Source organism: Prionailurus bengalensis, chromosome A1 (genome assembly GCF_016509475.1).
Source record: "Prionailurus bengalensis isolate Pbe53 chromosome A1, Fcat_Pben_1.1_paternal_pri, whole genome shotgun sequence".
NCBI lineage: Eukaryota > Metazoa > Chordata > Mammalia > Carnivora > Felidae > Prionailurus > Prionailurus bengalensis.
The window spans coordinates 14,242,163-14,259,451 of record NC_057343.1 but is presented as its reverse complement, the minus strand read 5'-3'; the positions used below and the strand labels follow the sequence as shown (position 1 = coordinate 14,259,451).

Genomic DNA, 17,289 nt, shown 5'->3' with positions numbered 1-17,289 from the left:
TTGGTGGGAATGCAAACTGGTACAGCCACTCTGGAAAACAGTGTGGAGGTTCCTCAAAAAATTAAAAATAGATCTACCCTATGACCCAGCAATATCACTGCTAGGAATTTACCCAAGGGATACAGGAGTGCTGATGCATAGGGGCACTTGTACCCCAATGTTCATAGCAGCACTTTCAACAATGGCCAAATTATGGAAAGAGCCTAAATGTCCATCAACTGATGAATGGATAAAGAAATTGTGCTTTATGTACACAATGGAATGCTACGTGGCAATGAGAAAGAATGAAATATGGCCTTTTGTAGCAACGTGGATGGAACTGGAGAGTGTTATGCTAAGTGAAATAAGTCATACAGAAAAAGACAGACTGATCTTTTAAAACATATATCAGATCATGTGACTCTTTTGCTCAAAGCCTCTCACTGCTTTTCATGCCACTTAGGATAAAGTCATGAATCTTTAACAGTATCTACAAGACTTTAAATCATCTAGCTCATATGTTACTATCCGGCCTTATCTCAAACACCTATCTCCAGTGCTCAGTAAGTTCTAGACATACTAGCCTCCTTTCTGTTCATTTTATTATTACTTTTTTTTTTTTAATTTTTTTTCAACGTTTATTTATTTTTGGGACAGAGAGAGACAGAGCATGAACGGGGGAGGGGCAGAGAGAGAGGGAGACACAGAATCGGAAACAGGCTCCAGGCTCTGAGCCATCAGCCCAGAGCCTGACGCGGGGCTCGAACTCCCGGACCGCCAGATCGTGACCTGGCTGAAGTCGGACGCTTAACCAACTGCGCCACCCAGGCGCCCCTCATTTTATTATTTCTAAATTCTGAGTCTTTGTAATATTTTTCTCTAGAATATTCTATACCCCAGCCTCTACTGATGATTCCCTGCTTATTCCTTGAGTACCTAATTCAAATAGAACTTCTTTAAAGAAGACTTCCCTGACTTCTGAATCTAAATGAAGATCCTTTGCTGTATATACTCTCTCCTTCAGAGCAGCCTGTACTTTTCTTTCCTAGTAATTGCCAAAGTTTGCCTTTACATCTTTTATTTCTATAATCATTTGGTTCGTGTAATATGTCTCTTCTATTGGACTTCTATGAACTAAGCGAGGGAGGGAGTTATTCTACTTTGCTTCCCACTATGCTAATAAGAGCTATCTGTTCATTATATGAATAAAATCAATAGATTAGAGCTATATATTGCAAGTTAGAGGGTGATTAAGTGGCATGGAAAATTACTTTAAGAAGTAATTTTTAAGTTGGAAGGAGAAGAACAAATTAGTTTATAGAACTATGAAAAGCTACATTGGCCAAGACAATAAGGCATCGGTGAAAGAACAAATAGGTCAGTGGAACAAAGTGCCCACAAATAGACTACAAACTTAACACACTTCAAAAAAAAATTAGCTAAAAATGGATCACAGACCTAACTGTAAAATGTAAAACCATAAAACTCCTAGAAGATGACATCGAAACCTAGATGATGTTTGGTACTGTTGGTGCCTTGTTAAAATTTATTATTATCATTTTTATTATTATTACTTTTTGGTGGTACCTTTTTAGGTACAACATCAAAGATACTATCCATGGAAGACATAACAGAAACTGGACTTTGTTAAAATGAAAAACTTCTGCACTACAAAAGACACTATCAAGACAATGAAAAAATAAGCCACAGACTGAGAGAAAATATTTGCAAAAAACACATCTGATAGAGGACTGTTATGCAAAATATACAAATAATTCTTAGAACTCAATAATAAGAAAACAGCCTTATTAAAAAAATGGGCCAAATCCTTAACAGACACCTCACCAAAGATGTACAAATGGAAAACAAGCACATGACATGATGTTCCACATCATGTGTCATCAGGAATATGCATATCAAAACGAGATACCACTATATACCTATTTGAATGGCCAAAATCTGGAATTCTGACAATACCTAATGCTGGCAAGGAGGGAGAACAATAGCAATTCTTATATATTGGTGCTGAGAATGCAAAATGTTGTAGCCACTTGGAAGATACTCCGGTGGTTTCTTGTAAAACTAAACATACTCTTACCATACCATCTAGCATCATGCCTTTTGGTATTTACCCAAAGGAGCTGAAAACCAATGCCTACACAAAAACCTGTACATGGATGTTTACAGCAGCTTTATTTACAGCTGCCAAAACTTGGAAACAAACAAGATGCTCTTTAGTAGGTGAATGGATAAATACACTGGGTGAATGGATAAATACATCCAGACAATGGAATACTATGCAGTGCTAAAAGAAAATGAGCCATCAAGCCATGAAAGGACATGGAGGAACCTTAATTGCATGTAACTAAGTAAAAGAATTCAGTCTGAAAAGGTTACATACTGTATGATTTCAACTATATGACATTCTGGAGAAGGCAAAACTATGGATAAAATTTAAAAAAAAAATTAGTGGTTGCCAGGGGTGGGGAAAAGAGATGAATAGGCAGAACACAGAATTTTTAGGGCAGTTAAAATGCTATGTATGGGGGTGCCTGGATGGCTTAGTAGGTTGAGTGTCTGACTTCGGCTCAGGTCTTGATCTCACGGTTTGTGGGTTTCAGCCCCGCGTCGGGCTCTGTGCTGACAGCTTGGAGCCTGGAGCCTGCTTCTGATTCTGTGTCTCCCTCTCTTTATGCCCCTCCCCTGCTCATGCTCTGTCTCTCAAAAATAAATAAATATAAAAAACAAATAAATAAATAAATAAAATTTAATACTATGTATGATATTAAAATGATGGATATATGTCATCACATATTTGTCCTGACCCACAGAATATACAACGCCAAGAGTGAACCCTTAGGTAGACTATGGACTGGGTGATTATGATGTGTCAATGTAGGTTCATTCTTGGTAACAAATGTACAATTTGGTTGAATGACCTTGATTATGGGGGAGGGTACACATGTGTGTTGGGAGAGGATATAAGGGAGATCTCTGTTGTAAACCTAAAACTGCTCTAAAAAAATAAGTCTTTTTAAAGTTTTTTTCAAAGAGCTACCAAAAAAGAAGAGAGACTAACAAATATGAGAAGTCTACTCTGTGTTAGACATCGTGTTAAGTATTTTGCATGTTTTATTTTACCATTAAAATAACCCAATGATACAGGAATTGTTCATCCTAATTCCCAGATGAATTGAACTTTGGTTTTATGCAAGGATAAGTACATTTTGTCATTTAATAAAATAATTTCATTTAAAATATAAAATTGTCCCAGACAATAGACTAATTTATTTTTCTACTCATCCCCAGTATCACTCTAAAAAAGGGTATACATTAAGTATTCATTTATTAACTCAGTCAATGGATATTTATTTAACATCTACATGTATCAGGCATTATTCTAGGTGCTAGGTATATTACTGTGGACAAAAGAGAGAAAATCCCTTCCATTATGGAATTGGATGCTGGTGGGACACAAAACAATACAAGTGACAAATAAGTAAAGGATATAATACGTAAGATAGAAATAAATGTTGGAAAGGAAAGTAAAGCAGAAAAATACAATATAAAATAGTTGGGAGAAGAAGTAGAATTTTAGACAGAGTGGCTACAGAAGGCTCTTTTGAGAAAGTACCATTTGAATTAAAACTGGAAGGAAGTAGGAGAGCTAGCTGCATAGAATGTTTGGGAAAAAGCATTCTAAGTAGAGTAAGCATGTCCCAAAGCCTAAAAAAATAGGAGAAAGCCGCAGTGACTGGAATACGTTATTTCAGATTTACCAGCCTTGACAATCATGTGAACCAATTCTTTAAAATAAATCTGTATATGTATACGTATACGTATACGTATACCTATACCTATATGTATATCTCTGTGTCTCACATATATCCCATTGGTTCTGTTTCTGTGTTTCTCTGGAGAACCCTGACTGGAACAATGTCTCTTTTTGTATAAGCTGTGTGATACTATGTAAGTTTTATGTAACCTCTGAAAGCTTCAGTTTTCTCAATGTAATATGGAAAACGTTTGAGTATCAATCTAAGTAGAGATGTTATGAAGGTTTAATGAAATGATTCATGTAAGGTTCTTAGTATTACCTTAAACGCAAAAATAATAAAGATTTACTAGGGTGGGGCTCCTGGGTGGCTCAGCCAGTTGGGTGTCTGACTTCGGCTCAGGTCACGATCCCACAGTTCGCAGGTTCGAGCCCCGCATCAGGCTCGGTGCTGACAGCTCAGAGCCTGGAGCCTGCTTCAGATTCTGTGTCTACCTCTCTCTGCCCCTCCCCCACTCACACTATGTCTCTCTCTCTCTCTCTCTCTCTCTCTCTCTCTCTCTCAAAAATAAAATAAATATTAAAAAATAAAAAAATTAAAAAAAAAAAGATTTACTAAATCTATCTTACACTTGAAATACCAGGTCAGATGATCAAACACTATCCTCGTCATATTCTAGATGTTCTTCCCTAACTAACAGAATTGCTTCTATCAGAATTCTTCTTAGTAGTGTCCTGTCCACAATTAACCAACCCCTAAACTCTGCTAAACACTTAAAAGCAATTAATGGGAACAAATAAAATGAAGATATAAAAATGAAGAATATTAGCAATCTAAATATAGTGATCTGCTTCATTATTATTTTTCTAGAAAACTTCATTGTATAGAGAAAATAAAGAAAATAATTTTACACCACAACACTTTAGCAAGGAGAACATCTGTAATCCATAAACAACCAATTTTGGTTTTACTTACACTATAATATCACAAATGTCCTAATCTGCAATGAAAATCCATCGCAAGAAAGACTGAATAGAAAAATATGGAAAAAAATTTCTAAAAAGGGCGTATTAACTCTTCACAGTAAATGTTTATATTATTACCTGTTTATAAGAAAAATTCAGAATGATATAAATTTAATAAGTAGGAAGAGTTGACTCTTGAAACATGAAAAAAAGAGCCACTTCTTAGAATTAACACACATCATCATGTAAGAGACAGTAGTCTAAAATACTTGCCTAATTTTTTTATGATGTTGTGTATTAGGATTAAATTAGAAATAACTTCCACTGGAGCTTCTGTTAAAAGTTTAGCTTTTCTTCCAAAGGATTCTAAAGAGGAATTACTAAAAATATCAGGGAAAAATTCAAGCAATTTTTTATGCTTTAAATCATATTTTCTAGATAATTTTAAAGTTTATGGACATTTTTAAAACTTCTATTATAAATAACTTGTGAATTATTATTTACTTGTAATCTTATTACTCACCTATGAGAAACTGCTCCCCAAGCGCCATGCTTGTTTGTGAGAATATTGAGGATCTTCTGTTTCAGTTGGTTTGCCGTAACGTGATCTCGATGTTTAGCAGCACTTATAAGATGGTCACACATCTTTTCTTCCTCTCTTCTATCAGCAGCATACTGGGCACACTGAGACTATAAAAACATACAAACAGTGCATAATGTTTAACAATGCATAACTTCTGCTATGGCTAAGTAAGGAATATTATCTAACCTTCAGTTAAAGGGTAATAATTCAATTTTAAAAACTCAGATAATCCAATCTTGTGAAAATTTATTCTAAAGAATATAGTCATTATAATTACTTTTTAAATTGGTAAAAATGTGTCCTATGTGTTTATACATAAAGTATATGGAAGATAATTTGGATCATGTTATATAAAGCAATTAATGACATTTAAGGCTCCCAAAATTCTGAGTCTGTTGCTAATACATTAAAAAAAAAACATTTTAGAATAATGGTTTATTAAGAATGTAAATCTAATTATTATTTTAACCAATATAGTATATATTGCACTTAAAATAAAGCGTTACATTCCTGATAGTTATATAGAGATCCAAAACTTGCCATTTAATTAATATTTCCATCTCATAAATGGCAATGCGATGTACAAGGAAAAGCAGTGATTTAGGAATTTAGGCTTGCATTTTATTTCACACTTTATGAAAATTGTTTTATTTCATCATCATACTCAGTTTCATATTTGTAAAATAATAAGGTAAGCTTTTCCCTACAATCCTTCCCAATCCTAGTATTTAATGTGTTCAAAGGTTCTCAGGATAACAACTATCTTGTTCTTATCTTTCCTAATAATCAGTTGTTCTGTCGGCTACTGTATTCATGCTCACTGGCATTAGCAACAAAGCTAATCAATCCCACTGTGTATAAAAAAGGTTCAATATGATGATGAAGATGAGCATCTCTTTAATTATGAGTGTGATTTTTTTTGTATAGTGATTTTTATATCGGGTGGATTCACTGTAAATTTTAACATTACCAAGTATGTAATATGAGTCTTATAACTAGAAGAAAAAAAGTCTCACATCTAAAAAAAATACACATAATTGGCTCACATTCATCTTTACTATGTAAAAATCTGTTTCAAGGAAGGTATTTGAACATATCCCTTCAGTCTGTCTATTCTATCCACTACTACCACAAGTTATCTCTTTCAGAGAAATAACCCTACAGTAATGTAAGGAGGATTAATTCATTTTCCAATTTATCTTTTTGTACAGGGAATCACCAATTAGTACAATGATCTGCCTCCATAATGAGGTTAATATTTCATTAGCTCATTGGAGAGCAAAATTAAATTTTCATTTTTCTTCCTTAACAATTACAATGGTTAACTAAAAAAAAAAACTTAACTGTGAGGTACCCATCTCAAATTAAATATACTTTATCTGTTAAATACAAGCTTATATGGGAGAGAGAGAAATTCCCCCCAAAAAGCCTAGTAAAATGCCATGGCTTTTGTGAAATTTTTTATAACTTAAAAGTGGTAAATGGTGAAACACACACACACACACACACACACACACACACACACACACATATCAATGCATTTACTAAGACAGCTCTAACCTAAAAAGAACAAACAAACATTTTAGTTAAAAAAACAGTATAATCCATTAAATAACAAGGATAATACTCTCCAATTTGATTTACAGTAGTATTTTATTTTATGTTTACATAATTCTAAAAAACACTGAGTCTTCACATCCACTTCATGGCCTCTTATCACTCTTAGCCATGCATTCTCAATAGGAATGATCTCATCCCCAGGGGGTGAAAAGTGGTATTGCGAGGGGGGGGTGTGTGTGAAAAAATTGTATTCTTTTTATGTGTAAAGCACAGATGTGTATATAGTACATAAACAGATATACAGCATATTAGTAGATACAAAATTTTATGGAGAGGGGGTGATTAGAGTGAAAATGGTCTAAAAGGCTTGCTTAGGGGGCACTAATGAAAAAAAGGCTGAGAAACACTGCCTTCAGCTTAATTTTCACCTTCGTTAAATATGTGTTAAAGCTTGTTACTGATACCTAGCTGCTTGAGAATCTATTTTAAATGTTTTCACATGACAAATATTGATCTTCTTGTATCCCCACAAAGCATCTAGATTTTCTTACTAGAAATATGAATGACTCAAAATTCATCTTGCAGGGAATTCAGTTAATTTTCTAAATCTTATTTACTAACGGAAGTCAATACTTAATTGAATATTCTTATTTTGTTTAAAGTCCTGACATATCTTATATCTAAACATATTTGTCAAAGAACAGATAACTCAGAATTTTCTTGACATCCAGATTACAACAGGACCCCCTGATAAATACCCAATGGTATTTATTGTTGAAGAGATATGAAGCTTCACTTTGATATACACTCAATTGTCCACGTACTTTTATCAAAGTTTAAAATATTTGGTATTTTTTTTCAAAATAAGGTTGTTACGATCTCACATGACAAGTGTGTGCTGTCTCATCTGACAAATGAAGCAGAGGTTAAGAGTATGGAAGTGACAACAGCTATTTCTCTGTCTCATGCTTTTCAGCCAGCGAGGTCAGAGATTACTAGACCTAGGGCAACAACGCGCATGACTAAGAGAGCTGGTTTACCGAGATAAAAACCTCATCAAAACTGAAATCTTGGGCTCTGATTTCTAGCCACGCCACACTTGTTCGCATGTGGCATCAGGAAAATAAATGGATGGTTATTTATTATTTTCAAGGCCAATGGCAGTTCAACCTAAGCCAAATACCAAGTCACCTGATTATTTCTGAAACCAAGTTTGTTTTGCAAATTGAATGAAGTAATTGCTGTAATTTAAAACACTGAAGTCAGGATACTGAATGGAGGAAATTCAAATAATGGTAAATAATTTGACATGCTAGAAATATAAAAATAATATTTGTATATAAAACCTGTTAGCATGGAATATACAGTATTTCAATATACTTTAGTTTTTTCATATAAAATAGAAATGATACTTAATTTTTTCTTTAGTCACGGGACTTGTGAGGATTTTTAAATTATATATTTAAATTTATATATTTATATATTATAAAATTACATATTTAAATTTAAATTATATATTCCCAGCTATACATATAGATCTGCAAGCATATCATATAATAGCAATCCTTCAATTGTGAATAAAATATCAATTATAACAATAAAATATGAACTGCAATGATCTTTGGCCACTCTAAAGATGAATACGTTGATAAATAATAAATTACTGAATACATGGAAAAACTGAGTATTTTTATATAACCACTTGTTAAACCCACATTTAGTAGTGTATAAACTCTGCTAGTTTAAAAATTACTAAGGTAATTGCATTCTAAAATTTTATTTGCCTTTAAGAGTACTTTAGAAAAACTTCAGTCTACTAAAGGGTTAGGCACAAGGTAAGAGGGATCTCTCCATGTTGTAAATGAGATGAAAATTAGTGCTCTGTGTTTGGTATTTACTAAAGCTTTAAAAAAAAAGAACCAAAATTATTTGAATGAAATTTTCCTGAAAAAAAAAACTTATGTAAGGTTACCATCAGAGACAGCTGACTTATAACAGAGAAGCAGAATTTAATCTGCCACCAAAACCTTACCTCAAACTCTGCATGTTTATGTACATCCTCAGCTCTCTGTCTGTTCAAAATAAACTCAGCTTCATTTGCAACACGAACTATATGGTCCTTCATAGCGTGGCATAGTAATCTAAAAAGGAAGATACCTTTGCAATTATTATTCCTAATATCTTTGGTTAATCTAATTTTTAATAATCAAATTTCAGTATTTGAAATATTAATTATGCATAAAATTTGTTACATTATGAAATTAACATAGTCAAAATTATAATTCAAAGACATTTGAAATATAGAAATGTACCATAAAACTTACAACAATGGCTCTGTTCAATAGTGTATCTTGTGAATGAATGATTCAATTAATTCAATAAAATTAGTTAATGCAAAAAAAAATCAAGGTTTTTATTAGTATTTTAAATGGTTAAAACAACAGAATGCCCTATCTTTGAAGGAAATGGTTAAAACAATAGACTTCACTATCTTGGAGGTAAACTTTCACACAAAAGCTAGATAATCATATATTAGGAAACCTATGCACTCAACTTTTTAACAAAGTTATTTGAATATTCAAATTGTTTTCAAAAAGTTTAAGACATATAGTGAAAAGCCTCTCACGATATTACCTCTTGACCTGATTTCCAACCTCATCAGGCACTTGCTGTTGACAGTTTCTTGCTATGTTTTCAGAGGCTTTTAAAAATACATAAGAAAATACAAATGTTCTTTTCCACATCCTTACACCAATATTAGTATATTACACAGTCTTTTCTATACCTGGCTTTTCTCACTTAGCAATATATCTGAAGATCCTTCCTTAAGTGGGAGCGCACAGGGGGCCTCTTCATACTTATTTGATAGCATGGAGCAAAGCTTATTTCCAAAGATGGTTGCAACAATATCTCCCATCCCACATACTCTTTTGCAGTGTGATACTGTTATTGCTCCGTGGAAAAGAGCAATGTTGGGGCATCTGGGTGGCTCAGTTGGTTAAGCACTCAACTCTTGATTTCAGCTCAGGTCATGACCTCATGGTTTCAGTTCATGAGATCAAGCCTGGCATCAGGCTCTGCGCTAACAGCATGGAGCCTGCTTGGGATTTTCAACCTCCCTCTCTCTCTCTCAAAGTAAATAAACATTTAAAAATAATTCTTTAAAAATGAAGAGTTTCTGCTCCCCTAGATGTGCCTGGTGACTTCCTGTGACCAACAGAATACAGCAGAAGTGAAGTGTTGTAACTTCTGAGCCTAGGGTATAAGATGCCTTGAAGCTTTTGCCTTTCTTTCTTGGAAACCTGTCTTGTAGAATCTGCTGCAATGCTGAGTGAAGCTCATATTACGTGGAGAGCCTCAAGGAAGAGAAGAGAGGACGTTAGGCTCCCAGGCCTAGTTGAACTCCCAGCCCAGAGCCAGCCTCCCAAGTGATTACAGTACCAGACAGCTCCACAGAGTGGTGCAAAGGAACAGCTTAGCTGAGCCCAGTCAATGAGAACAATGAGAGATTAAAAAATGGTTGTTTGTTTAAGCCACATGATGCTCATGATGATGATGATGACGAAGGAAGAGAAGAAGGAGGAGAAGGAGAAGAAGAAGAGGAGGAGGAAGAAGATATTGATCATAACAGCTGTCACCAAACCACTTATTGAGAGCTAGGTAATAAAATAGGTAATTTACACACAATACTCAATTCTCACAATAAACCTTGGAGATACATATTATTTTCATTTTTAAACATAAGAAACCAAGGTTCAGAAAAATTAAGTTCTTTGCTTCAGATCATAATTAAAAAACATAATTCTCCTAATTTTATATTTGCATTGCATCTTCATTAACCAACAATATTTTTTGAAGTAAAACCTCTGTGTTTACTAGTGCTCTCCTCCATTGTGGGCATTCTAACATTAATTCTTTTCATTTTTCCAATTATGAACAGGGATTAGGTCTTTTTACATTCTTTTCTTTTGCAGTAAGCAATTACTGTGTTAAAAATAATCATAGGATATTTGAAGTTAACTCAAGTCTTTCCGGTTTTTCTTAAAGGGCAAACTTACAAATTAATGTCTGTTCTTTTACCATTGTCCTTTTAAAATTTAGTTCTAATGGGGTGCCTGGGTGGCTCATTTGGTTGAACGTCTGACTTTGGCTCAGGTCACGATCTTGCAGTTTGTGGGTTCAAGCCTCGCATCGTGATCTGTGCTGATGGCTTGGAGCCTGCTTCAGATTCTGTGTCTCCCTCTCTCTTTGCCCCTCCCCCGCTCGTGCTGCAACTCTCTCTTTCTCAAAAATAAATAAACATTAAAAAATTGTTTCTAAATTCAGTTCTAACACTCACATTCATTCATTGGTCCAGTTTTTCTCTACCTAGTTTTTTAAAAAAATGTTTATTTAGAGTAAATCGTTGGATTGCGAGTAACTTGTTCTACAAGTGTTCTGCAAGATGAGCAAACATTTCTAATAAATTTTAACTTCATAAATGAGTGATGTCTTGCAATACAAGTAGTACGTGATGCCAACTGTCACATGATCATAACTGAACCAATGGTTCTTCTCTACCTCTCTCTCTCCCTCTCTCGCTGAGGGATTGTGGGTAATTATGTCCCATGCTCAGATGTTTGGTCTCAGGCCATGGTGTTTGGCAGAAATCAGTGATTATTCAGAATGTTGGAAGGTGCCCACAATCGGCACTAGTGTAGTTTTTGTCACTTCAAAACATCTAGGGACAGTCCTTGCTGCTCCATGTAAGAGTAAGCTTAGAATGCTTTGCTTCATTCCAGGTCAGGCTGCCTGCAGATATAGACACTTTCCTCTGTTGCCTTATTGCCAGTTACATTAAATACAGTATATCACAAGAGTTTATTAAAACTGTACTGTGGTAAATATCTGTGTGAGTGTATACAATGGCCCTATGCAGAAAAAGATTCCATTGAGCCAATAGACAGCAGTGATTCCATCAGTGATAGTGAAAGTCGTCCTACACAATAACCCTCCTCTCTCTCACACCAGTCACAAAGATTTTCAAAGGTAGGGGCAAGTTAATGTTTTATTTTTTCTTTATATTTTTTTCTTTATTATTTTATATTATATTACAGTATTGTAATCATTTCTATATGAATATTTTTGGGTTGTGGAATGAATCATCTGAGTTCCCATTATTTCTTATGGGGAAATTTACTTTGATATATGAGTGCTTTGGATTACACGCATGTTTCCAGAATGAATTATGCTTGCAAACCAAGATTTTACTGTATTTATTTTTGAGAACAAGAGCTTGTGCTGCGGGGGAGGGTCAGAGAGAGGTAGGGACAGAGAATCCCACGCAGCTCTGCACTGTCTGTGCAGAGCCCTATGTGGAGCTTGAACTCATGAACCTCGAGATCTTGACCCAAACAAGATGTTTAACTTACTGAGATGCTCAGGTGCCCCTTTTACTTAGATTTTTAACAACAATGCTATTCTCAAGATTGCCATTCTTTACTTGCACTGCTCATTAATGAAATGAATTATCATTTTTTTCTTGCTCAATTGTCAAGTTCAATCAGAACGGGGCAGATTGAACCTCACTTAATTTTGTATAAACTAAATAGCAAGTTTGTTGTTTTTTCCTTGTTAATTCTCATATACAGTAGTTTTCATTCTCATATACTTAGTGACCTTTTTTTTTTTAATCTCACTTCTAGTCTTTTTTTTTTTTAATTTTTTTTTTCAACGTTTATTTATTTTTGGGACAGAGAGAGACAGAGCGTGAACGGGGGAGGGGCAGAGAGAGAGGGAGACACAGAATCGGAAGCAAGCTCCAGGCTCTGAGCCATCAGCCCAGAGCCTGACGCGGGGCTCGAACTCACGGACCGCGAGATCGTGACCTGGCTGAAGTCGGACGCTTAACTGACTGCGCCACCCAGGTGCCCCTATCTCACTTCTAGTCTTAATGAGTGGGAACAACAGATCTATCTTCGGTAAGTGCTTCCTTTAATTCCTGGTGATATCAAGGAGGAGTCATCACTAGAACCGTATTAGCCTCTCATGGGTCTTGGCTTATCCAGAATGTTCCAGGCTAGATTCTCTACTTAATTTCTTGTCATAGGCTTAAAATACCAACTGCTTTAGGCATGTGCTCCCAGAGCATTCTTGCTCTTTGAGACAACAGTTTATAGGGAGGAGGAGCAGAACTGGAGAACTCCTAAAACACTTGTAAGACCCATGTTGCTTCAAAGCATGCACCCTATGTAGGATGTGAGTATTCTTTGCAGAACATAACCTCAGATCACTGAGTAACCCGTAGTTCCTTTTCTTGTATAAAATTATTATTTCACAATATGGTTCCTGAATATGAACTGTCTATGTGGTTTCTCCACACATGTCCCCCTCAAAAATAAAATTTCAAGGAAAGAAATGAACTCTATTGAACACCTTACACATGCTTGGTTCTTTTCATATACATTTTGGGTAATCCCCAAACAACCATGAGTTGGATACATTATTAGTCCCATTTTATAGTTGAAAGCACCAGAATAAATAACTAATTAAATAAGTTAAGCAATTTGTTTAAGTCCAGGGAACTTCCAGCAACAGAACCAATGTACAACCCAAATCTGTCTGGGTTTGTTATGTGAGGGTGACTCCTGAAATGAAAGATTTTAAGAAAATTAAGTAACTCTTTCTTCACATCTGATACACATATTCCCTTAGGATATCATGGTATAATATTGGGTATTAATCAACTTATTATTTATATATTTCTTAGACAACATTAATGTAGACTTGTGGGGAGTTTTAATTCCTATGCTCCTTTTTATAGATTAAGAACAATTTCACCACAAGTTTTACATAGTGTGGAAAAAGTTAAGCATTCTGAACAAGGGAACAAAGTCTTAAGTTGCTTAACATTGAAATTTGACTATATTTAGCAGGTAGGCCAAAAATATCAACATTGTGTCAAACACAAAATATTGGATCTTAGGAGCTAGATCAACATCACAACAGGAAATAATCTTAAACGCCCCTATTCACTTTCCAATCCACTGAAATGTGGCTTTAAGATCATCCCACAGTAAACTAGTCACCAAGTCTTGTCGATTTTACCTCAATATATTTTAAACTGTTTTACTCATACACTAACATTGCTTTAATTTAAGCCATTACTTAAGTTCACATAAATCATTATCATTTGGATTACAATGGCTCCCTCATTTTTCTGCCCCCCCATCTTCCATCTATCTAATACATTTTCCATTTGTCCATCAGTGCTATCTATTCTTAAATTTTTTCAATGCCTACTTATAATAGACAAGATAATAGTCAAGCTTACTATATATAGTTGACTGTATACTTTTCTAACCTTGTCTACTGCCTCTTTAACATACTTATTCTATGGTCTAGAAAAAAATCTTTATAGTATCTTTTAATGATAGTTCAGGACCTTTGTAAGTGCCATCTCTTCCTGTAAACCCTACCAACCCTTGCGCCCAATAAAGCTAAGAGGCCTCCCAATTTCTCGATGCTGTCACTATAATATTAACCACATTGTTTTGTTTCTTTTTCTTTCTTTTCTTTTTAACAGGACTGGGATGTTCATAAAATGAGGTACAGTGCTTATTCATCTCTAGCCAACATGCATTGACAAGGTACCTGTTATGAAATATAGACTCACCAGTAATATATGGCTAGATAAATAAATGACTGAATGAATACATGAATATGTTATATGAGAAGGAGGGGCAAAGAAGAAATAGAATTTTAATGTAGAGTTTTAATTTAATTTAAGGTAGTTTCTTAATACCAGGAAATTCTATGGTACATTTAGCACAATGTAAATAAAATGAGGTAAATAAAAAATATTGGATAATTTAGGAGTATCTGTTACAGGATATTTTCTTTCTCAAGTATCTATACAAAATAGGAAGTGAATGAAGTGGTCTTCATCTTCTAATGTGAGTCTACTTTCCAAAAGAAACAGAACAAAACGTAATTTGTTCAATCCTATTTATTCCTATTCTAAAGCAGATAGAGTTGTCATGGATACAGGAAAGAAGTCAGGAGACAAAAGAAAGTATTCTATTCCAAATGGAATAGATATCAGAAGAGCAAGTTCTGATATTCTAGGAAGAATCCAATTTTAGGTCGTTTGTTATAATTCAATCATTTGTCTTTGACTTGAGATGAACAGATCCTGAATTTTAAATATAATCTCTATAATTAAAAAAAATCCATGTTTATTTATTTTTGAGAGAGAGACAGAGTCTGAGTGGGGGAGGGGCAGATAGAGAGGAAGACACAGAATCTGAAGGAGGCTCCAGGCTCTGAACTGTCAGTACAGAGCCTGACGCGGGGCTCGAATTCACAAACCAAACTGCAAGATCATGACCTGCAGTTGGATGCTTAACCAATTGAGCCACCCAGGTGCCCCAATATAATCTCTGTAATTTGATGAAAGAAAACAAGTCAACAGAAAAGGCAATATGAGAGGTCAGAAAAAATTAGTCTTCCATCATCTATAGGTGAAGAGGGGACAAAAGCAGTTAATATTAAGGTTCCGCCTTTTGTCAGCATTATGAATTTGCGCAAAGAATTTTCCTTGTGTCTGTGTTTCAGTTTCCTGATTAGAAAATGAGGGTGTACTCTTTCAGATATTCTATAAACTGTGGGAAAGAACGCAGGCTCAAACTGTAAGATCAGATTTTTATTTAGCCAAGAAGACAGACTGATTGAAAGTGGAGTGGCCACACAGCATAGGAGCAGAATTCCCTTTGGTGCCAAAATCTTAAGAGAAAGGCATGGAGATTCTGGTGACACTGCAAGGTGGAGTCTGACTGGGTCAGAGAAGTTCAACTGCTTCCTGTGCTATAGTGTTTGAATAGACTATTTAAAAAAATTATAATCTGATTTTTAAATCTAAAATTAATGTTGTTTTTTTCTTTTTTTTTTTTGGAAAATGTTTACAAGCTTTGGCCTCTACTGATTCTTAATTTAGTGCCAACAGTCTTCACTTAATGAAAATAGTAGAATAAATACCATGTTGTTCTTGAGAAGTATATCTCTGACTCCAACTCTCCTGCATTAGCCAAAAGTACATTTCCTTTAAGGAGGGAAAATTTGTTAGGAGCATAAGTAAAAGAATATTTGTAAAATGTTTGACATATATTATCCCCTACCTCTACCCCTGCCAAAGAGTACTGCACTTTTCTAAAAGGTACACGTTGATATACTGGTTATTTTATGTTCATTAGAAGGAAAAACAATGGCACATCTTGACATTTGTCTATGAACCCCCACACCAGGCTGTGGTGGGACTTTCAAAGAGATTCTGCATATTTGAATCTAGATTTGGAATTTGGAATATTAGTAGGAGTTGTACTACTCAATCAAACTTTTTTTAATTCTTTTTAAGCAAGACCCAATTTACTCAATTATATACTGATATAATACAAAGATTAGAAAGCTGGGGTACAGTGGGGGGGGGGGGGGTCTCTGGAGTGGGCTATCCTGAGCCTTTCTATTGCAACGAAAGAAGGAAAGGTGGAAAACAGACACTTAGAGACTTAAAAATCTCTGTCTTTATGTTGCTGTTAGGAAAAAAAAAATACATACAATATCAAGTTATTCTCTTAAAACACTAAATCTTTCCCAGAGGATAAAATCTACTAATTATTCATGACTTTGGATCAAATTAATATATGAAAACCTATTATATAAAAATATAATCAGACCTACACTTGTGTCAGATTCACTGGAGGACTGGGGTTTGCTTGGGGAGAACTAGAGAGAAGGAAGATAAAGCCTAATGGATAATTTTGGAGTTTGAGATTGATATAGAAGGACTTGATATGAAGAGAGAGAGGCATTAAAGATACAAAGTGGGGTGAGGAGAGGGAATTCACCTTGGTTGAAAACCTACCTCTGCCCCCACCCTCCATCTAATTAACTGTTACGAAAAAGCTTTGGGAATTAAGTAATTGTGTTGGATGAAAACAAGGATCCACAGATAAGCATTTATTTTCTTATCACCTATTTGCAACTTCATATAAGTCTATAACTTCAAATACATAAAAGTGGAATTTTTTCGTAGAAAAATATATTATAATCTACCATGAACCTAAACAGTTATTATACTTCTTAGTACAGGATAGAAAAAAAATGACTTAGCTCATGACCATATTTATGTTTCCAGTTACGGGTAAAGATGGTGATAATTTTACATGGCTCGTAAGATGAATGAATGAAGTGTAACAGTTCTCAAATTTTGGTGTATACTGAAGATCTGATCACTTGCAGAACATATTAAAAAGGGTGGGATAACTCCCATGGAGAGATTCTGATTGCACGGGTCTGACTGAGGTGAGACCCTAGCATCTGTATGTTTAATAAACATCCCTGTGATACTAATGCACATTGACATAGGAGGACCACTGAGTTCATGCAGTGT

General features: G+C 34.8%; 1 protein-coding gene across 11 annotated transcripts in view; it reads right to left on the bottom strand.

The window, feature by feature from the left end:
• NBEA (neurobeachin) overlaps window positions 1–17,289 on the bottom strand; it is a 685,885-nt gene that overhangs the window by 306,837 nt on the left and 361,759 nt on the right. For all 11 annotated transcript variants that reach the window (XM_043576682.1, XM_043576704.1, XM_043576721.1 and 8 more), the window contains 2 exons: window positions 8,896–9,004; window positions 5,244–5,410 (listed from right to left, as the gene is read on the bottom strand). In XM_043576682.1, coding sequence (XP_043432617.1) covers window positions 5,244–5,410; window positions 8,896–9,004 — 276 coding nt within the window. The remainder of the gene's footprint in view (window positions 1–5,243; window positions 5,411–8,895; window positions 9,005–17,289) is intronic.